This window comes from Alligator sinensis, unplaced genomic scaffold, assembly GCF_000455745.1.
Source record: "Alligator sinensis unplaced genomic scaffold, ASM45574v1 scaffold199_1, whole genome shotgun sequence".
Taxonomy (NCBI): domain Eukaryota; kingdom Metazoa; phylum Chordata; order Crocodylia; family Alligatoridae; genus Alligator; species Alligator sinensis.
In genome coordinates this window covers 1,856,246-1,864,303 of record NW_005842008.1, presented here as the reverse complement: position 1 = coordinate 1,864,303, position 8,058 = coordinate 1,856,246, and the positions used below count along the sequence as shown (strand labels likewise).

At 36.3% G+C, this 8,058-nt stretch overlaps 1 protein-coding gene across 5 annotated transcripts in view; it reads right to left on the bottom strand.

Annotated features, from left to right (window-relative positions):
• Window positions 1-8,058, bottom strand: part of FNBP1L (formin binding protein 1 like) — a 76,255-nt gene that overhangs the window by 5,156 nt on the left and 63,041 nt on the right. For 4 of the 5 annotated variants that reach the window (XM_014519090.1, XM_025201916.1, XM_025201918.1 and 1 more), the window contains 2 exons: window positions 1,248-1,357; window positions 355-487 (listed from right to left, as the gene is read on the bottom strand). In XM_014519090.1, coding sequence (XP_014374576.1) covers window positions 355-487; window positions 1,248-1,357 — 243 coding nt within the window. Of the gene's footprint in view, window positions 1-354; window positions 488-1,247; window positions 1,358-4,052; window positions 4,068-7,570; window positions 7,730-8,058 lie in introns of all 5 variants that reach the window. The other variant, XM_025201919.1, reaches the window with a different exon arrangement.

Genomic DNA, 8,058 nt, shown 5'->3' with positions numbered 1-8,058 from the left:
TCCTGCTGTTTTGCTTGAAGATCAAGGCTATCACCTCAGTTTGGCCAATGCTCAGTAATTGGTTTTGAGAAAATGCCAGAAGCCCTCACTTTGAAATACGTAACACAAATCACAGAAAAAGTGAGAGATGTAGATTTACTGTAAGGTTTTACTTAACGTTTTTGACAAGCAAGTATATATTTTCTCCATCGAGCTATGGATATGTATGTAAAGGAGAAAAGGAAGAGCACTCTATGGAAAACTGAGTCAGGCCAACTTCTTCAAACCAAGTAAATTTCTGACCACTGTTCGTAATCACTGGGGAAAACAATGTTTCAATGCATCTTCCAAGAAAGAGCTTAATAGGTGTTTAACCTCATTCTTGTGTATTTCCATTCGAAGACGGTCCATGTTGCTCATGGTCTCAGCTAATTTTGGCTGCAAACTGCCTGGATCTCCCATCTGTGGGGTTTTTTCATAAACATCTTTCATTTTGATAAGTGCATCTCTGTAATAAGATACATGGACACACTGTCAATATGACCACATCTCTCTCTGTTCCATAAACCTAAAGGGATGATTGTTCAAGCAATACGTTATTCACCTGGGCCTGGCCCACAACTAGGGCTCCTGGGTACTACAGTATTACAAGTAATAAGTAACAGTACTAATAATTAAGCAAAGCATTGGAAAGGATAACTATAAATATAAGCTCCTCGCTGCTCCAAGGAACTATCGCCCTCATAGTAGGAAGGATGAGGACAGCATTCCTGTCTCCACATCTTTCACTCCTCTTAGCTCTTCTCCAAGGGCAGACACCAGCATTCTGCTTCCCTTCCCAGTGTCTTTGTGTACTCTGTGCACAGACACACAGACAGTGAAAATGTTGGTTCCTCCCTACCTCCTCTTCACTATATTCTAAACCCACCTCTCTCAGCTTTTCCTAAAAAAGCTAATTTCTAAAGGGTTTCTAATTACCCAGGCTTTCTAAGGGGATGCACCAAAAGCAGGCAACAGACCTGTTTTTCAAAGGTGCTGATCACCTGTAACTCCATATACAGTATTCACAATGGGTAATACAAAAATTGCTATTAAAAACAGAGAAGACTTGTAACAACAAACCACATGACCATAAAGCATAGACACTAACAGATTCAAAGGGTGGACAGACCACTTAGAGCACTTTAACTTTAAAACAACCCTTTTGGCTCAAAAGAGAAAACTAGAAAGAAATAGGTGAAAAAATGATCTTTAAGCATCACACTTACTTCTGGTCTGTTTCTTTCTGGAGTTCTCTGTTAAGTTCATCAATTCTCTGCTGCAGCTTCTTACGTCTTTGTTCTGGGGGCAGGTGGCTGAAATCTTCCAGTGCAGGGCCCTGCAAGGATAAACACTGTTATCAAACACGCAAAGTCTAAATTTCCTATAGTTATTGCTACTAACAATCCACACACAAACAGTGTTCACTGAAGTGAGGCAGGATGGACCTCCTTAGCGACTATGCTATACACACAGATCTGTTGACAAACACCTAAACTAGTAAATGTGCATTTTTACTTCCAAAACACTAAGCACTTCCCTCCTTTGTCCCTGCCATATTGTTTTGTCTGTCACTTCATGTCTGAATTTAAAGTGGACACATCTAGGAAAAGGACATCCTCTAATCAAATTCATATGCTGAAGCACCAAAGACAGTTTTGGCCACTGTCAAAATAACGTGAGAAAAATCTATATGTGCCAGGAGTCACACACAGATGGACTGTTAGCTGACCTAGCATACACACCAACAGAAAACTGACTTGTGAGCTGTGAGGAAGCAGAGACTGTATTTCTCTGTTTTATAGTTGATACCATGCAAACTTAGTTTGCCAGTGACCAATGTGGTAAACTTGAAAAGCAACAAAACTTACAAACAAAATGTCAATTCAAAGGAAGTTTTACAATAGAAGTAATCATTTACTGACCCTCAGCAATATCAACAAACAAAAATGGTTTTATATGCAGTTATTAAGCTACCTAAATTGCCTTCATTTCGGTGAATTACACCCCATCACCAGTATTCCCAGGATCAACTTACTGTATGCTCCTGTTAAAATGATATTTAACTGTGGCAAATGCTTTTGTACATACACCCACACCTACAACCCAGTACTGTCAGACTCAGGTCAAGAGGAATGCTGCCTCTGCCTTTAATGACAGCTGGGCTGGGTTCATTAATAATTTATATAATCTATAAATATTTAAAGAGAGAAGCCAAACCACAATTCTTCCAGCCATTACAAGAAGAGCAGAGTTCATAAGCTAAGAACAGGAAACACTAACTACTGTATCAAACAATAATTCCAGCTACAAATAAAAACCAGAAAAACACTGAGTATATGGTTTGCTATCTCCCTGGTCTGTCTGTTTCTACTATCAAAAGAAAAACAACATGAGTTTGATACTCATCTCAAATCATATACTATTTCCCTTTAATAAATTGGTCCATAACGCCATAGTCCATCCTGAAGAAGAAATGTCACCAACTCCTATACGTGAACAATGATTTTTAAAACATGTATGTCTAAGTCCTTCATTAAATCCTGCTTTATTTATTGTAAATGTAAGCTAAAATTTTACCAGGAATGAAATGAAGTTTATACAATATAGAGATGGCACTGGTAACATCAAAACTACTTAATCAGATTGCACTAAATGAAACCTACTGAAGCATTTCTAGTCATTTTTCCATTTTAATTAACAGTAGGAAGTTCTGGAAGAAGAGCAACTTGTTGCTCGCTCATTAGTAGTGAAATTTTGCATAAAACTAACTTCAAGCACTCAAATCATTTTAGCTTTAAGTTACTATGTAAGTTACAAAAAATATCCACCACAGACCCAATTCTGCAGAGGGGACAGTGACCTTACCACAGCATAATACAGGATGAGTATGCCTATCAATTAGTTATGTGGGGTGCACATGAATACACCTTGTAAAGGGGTTTCTGCCAAAAGCTCACACCTTAGTGACAGATGCATGTCTCCATACAGAAGGAGTAGGAATGCATGCTTTTGGGGAAAAAAATCAGGTTCATGTTTTAGAGTTCATAATACTAATTACTAAAAATGTTACACTGCAGACCCTAGTTATTTAGAAGATTGTTTTAAGTACAGAAAAAGGAACAGCCATGAAAGGGTGACCTGCAAGGAGGAAAATTTAATAAGGACAGCATGTCTTCTAACCATGTGAGGATTCTGAGTTAAATGAGCACTGACTCACAAAAACCAACCCCATGTTTTAAACTGTTTGTCTAAAAAAATTACTTTTCCTCTAACTGCTTATTTGCAGCTCCTTGATGTTTGTGATATCACAAAAAAGTTTTCAAGCCATCCAAGAAAGGCAGGGAAATCAAAAACCACTGTCTCTAGCATAAAACCATTAGCACATTTCTTAGCCTGAAAGGATTTTTTCTGCATTTTTTAATATAATAAGAAGTGAAAAAAGAATGAATACATTAGTGACAAAAGGATGAATACATTGAAGTTACCACTGCCTCTCCTTACAAGTTAACTTCGGTGGTACCCTCTAGTAAAATCAGAACAACAGAGCCCTCTTACTAAATACAAAGTAATAGGCATGCTCTGGATTTTTCAGTCACTGCAACAGCTGTGCAGTGTATCTGCAATACAGTATTTCCCTTGCAACTGCTATAAAAATTCTGTAAGACCAATTTTCCTTTCTATTCGTGCTTCTTCTTTATAAAACTTACATATTCCTTTCACATAAGTAATTTACATAGTTAAGAGCTTTGCTATCAATCCATGATAAATCATTAAATATATTTTCATTATTACCAACTCATACAATTTTTTAACCTTAACTCCAAAATCAATTAATTACAGCTAGATCACATATCTAATTAGTTCACATAGAGCATGGATGATCCCAAAAAAAATCATGTATACAAGGTGAAAAATCTGCAAATGTTTTCAGCACCTGACTCAAAGCAATTATGATATGGAAACAATTTAAAGAGGTTACTTTCATGCTATTTTAGCAGAAGTACAGCAGACAGATCAGCACACAGGCTTACCATCTTCACCGACCACTGAACAGTTCAATTGAAAACAGAAAGAAATGGGAAATTATTCTCATGCAACCATCATTTAGTCAGACGAAGGTTTATTCCTAAAATATAGCTTTCAAATTAAAAAAATTTAAATAGTTTCACGAATTCAAAAGTAAAAGACTCATTTTACTATCAACACAATTTTAGCAAAATACAATTATGTGAAGTGAGCTTCACAGAGAAAGTTACTGGCAAATAAAGTTTGTACTAAATGCTAATGGTTAATTTATCTTGTGGAATTACCAGGCATGGCTACATTTAACAACTTCTGAATTGTAGTATTTCCAGCAATATGCAAATATATTTCTACATTACGAGAAAAGCAAAACATACAGCAAACACTGTACAAAGCAGCAGAAATTGATGAAGATGAAAGGCTTGCCCACTATACATAAAGAAATTTGGTAATTCTGGCTAGTTAACGCTGCCATCCTTTTTAAGAGTGTTACTGTCCCAACATACAAAATGGAGAGGTTTCCTGTGGATGGCACCAAATCTTTTTTCAATAGCTTCAAGCTTAATAGTTTCATTTTATTTTTCTTGATGGTCCAGTAGGCCCCTTCCAGCCCTACGTTCCTAGCTGCACACTTGATTATTGCTGCCCTATTCAAAATAAGTAGCTGAACTGATAGAGTGAACAAAATTTTGCTTTCAGAGAAAACAAATGCAGCATGTCAGGTTGGACTACTGCACTGGGATGGCAGGGCTCTAGCAAGGTGCAGCATCCCCAGGACCTGTGACACTCAAGGTGAACCTACCAAACTTGTGGGAACCTTTCCAGCAGAGCACTGTGTGATTGTTCAATAGTTCATATATTCACCACATTAGCTGTAACCAGAATCTTTCATGGTACCACTACGGACCAGTGACACATGAAAGAGTAGAGGTATTGCTTTGTCTGACTCTCTAGTAAGGAGAAGGGAACCTTTTAAACAGGCACCTTCAAATGACACCCTAGCTCCACCTTAATAAAGTCTAAGTATGCTGTGAGGATGAAAACAGAACTATAATCTCTAGAGGCAGTCTCCCCAGATGTGGGCTAAGGAAAACTGGCAATGAAATGTGGGTGTATCTTATACTTCCACTGCTTCTGATAAGACTTACTCTGAACCTGAGATTTCAGTTCTAATTAATCTGAAGCTGGCACCCCTCTCAAGCACTAAACTCACTGAACATGTCAAAACTGGAACAACAATATAATTTACTAATTAACATAACACTGATATAGCACTACCTATTAGCTGAAGAGTCTGGTTTGTAGCATTGCTTTCCCTCTGTTTATAACAGATAATGACATTGTATTAAGGAAAAGAAAGAATGCAAAACACAGAGGTACTCAAGCAGTTATGCACAATTTTGTATGGGAAGTGGTAAAAGTGAACAGTAGTTTTTGTTTTCTATGCACACTTGCTGATGGGGAGTCTTGATGCATGAAGCACAGAATAATAAGAGCAGTTAACTGTTTTATGTTGTTGTTCAAATGTTTCTTGAGTAAAACCTTGTGCAGGGCAGGTCAGCAAAATATCTAACATGTTCAGCTCCTGGACCTTTTATATGCCAACTTACAGAAGAATTTCAATTAAAAATGAGAGATTAAGATGCACATTGCTAGCAGAGGGTGTTAAAACCATTCAGAAAATGTTTTGTTTGCTACAAACAGTAGAAACCACTGTATTGTGATAACAGTGACATTATACAATATTTTTTAAAATTTAACTTTTAATCAGAATATGTAAAATATTAAACTGCTACATGATATAGGAAATCCAATAAAGGCTGTTAAATTGTTTAGCCTGCAGCAGAATGTATCTGTTTCCTCAGTACATGATAATATAGTAGATTAACATTCTTGCATGATATAGCAATATTTTTAAATGTATGCTCAGTTATTTTATTTGTACTAGCTACTCTGCAGCTTTACAAAAGATAGACCAATTTTGATATTGCAGGGCACTGAGCTTAATGATTCTTGTTAATTTTAAAGGAATGCCACATTACATTGCATTCGCTAACTCTTCTGTTTTACTTTTGATAAACGAGTTATAAAATACAAAATTTCAGTTAAGCAGACACCTCTTCAGAACACACTAATGCAGCTGCCACCAAACTGCTTTCAATAAGAGATTCTAGTTGGATAAAGCTGCAACCAGGTCTTGCTTCTTGAATTAGTAGCTGGCATGATCAGTAATTAGGAAAAAAAGGGAAATGATAGAGACTGGTGTTATTTCATCATCCACTCCAAATGGTCCTTATACCCTTCTGGCCAGAAAAAAATAAGATAAATTGACAGGAAAGGAAAGGAGAAACCATTCTTCCATAAAGAGTTTAGATGACTATAGAGATCCTATGCAACCTAGGATGTAGGTACCAAGAGAAGGCCTATGGATAGCTATCGGCTTGATGTCACCTGGCACTAGTTGGAGTAAGTTAAAGTAAATTTAAAATAAACTAAAATGTATCCAACAATAAGAGTCAGAGCTCTTTTAATCATTAACCTGAATACCAAGTGACATTCTGGACTCTGATCTCTGCTCTAAATCAATATAAACAAGCCATGGCTGATATATAGCATGAAACGGAAGGCTTATCTTTTCTTTAACATCATAAAAATCGGCAACTAAATCTATCCATATGTATCTAATTTTCTGATTATGTGGATCGATAAATGCTATAAATCTTACATAAATGAGGCAGACTGTTTCACTAACATAATGGGATCATGCTGGTTCATTTATCACTAGTACTACATATGTTGCTAGGAAACCACTCAACTTTTCAATTTTATTGTCCTCAGAACAAATCCCATTTGCAGAATATGCCATTATAAATTAGAAAATACATTTCCCTGATAGAAACCAAGAAAATGGCATTTAGTATTAATTAAAATTGATGGAAGGTATTTTTTTAAATTGAAAAACAAAAGCAATTTAACTACTAAGAGTAATACACTGCATTACAAGATTATAATGCATTATAAGAAATGAATGATGCTTTAACATCTGTAAATACTGCACACTACAGCATATCAACTATCGAGAGATGGATACTTCCCCCTTATTTCAGTTTCTGAGAATCAGTCTCTACTATTTGAATTATAATTAGCAAAAAAAGACATTTCTCAGTTTCTTTTTTGGGTGCCTGCATAGCCAATGATATATAATTGTAGAAATACATTACATAATGGTAGTAGACAGTTGTGAATGTGAACAACAACAAAATAAAGGTATCAAACACATACCCAGCACCCTCCTTATAACACCCTTCTTTTAGAGCCAACCATTTTGCATGTTATAAAGAAGAGTTTTTGAAATGAGGGTAACTTCTACACAGAAGGGAGCAAACTAGCCTGAAAGTGATCTTTTATCAGAGTGTATTTAAAATAGTATGAGCCTTATAATGAGGGTGGAGAGTATTAGAAAAGCCACATCACAAACACATTGCTCATAGCCCATCATGCATTTTCAACTCATTATCAAACTTACCCCTTTTTTGAGGCTTCTGAAAGAAGGAATTCTGGGCTTCCCTGTTTTTATGTCACTCATGCAATAATGCACTGGTTCAATGGAGAATATGGGATACTGGGACCCATTAGGAGTACTGGATGTGTATAAACTAGTAGGGGTTAGGGGTGGGGACTGTGGCTAATATGGAAATAAAGAAAGCAATAAATAAGCCAAATGTTCAGTGATTTTAAAATGAAAATTCTGTCTTTCAATAACAAAATTTCCATCCAATACAGAAACAGTTCACAATACGATTTTTTAAAAGGTTTACCCCAAGAACTGTATCAACCTTAAAATGATCCTGTTGTGAATTAGTCTTACAAGTTAAAAGTTGGTGGGTACAAAAAAGCTTCTGACTCAATTTCCAAGTTTCTAAGATTGTCTCGTTCCTGAATATTTCCCAGTTGCAACTTCAGTGCCCCCCCACGACTTGTTACTGTCAAGCCAGACTCCTAGTCATTCTTCCC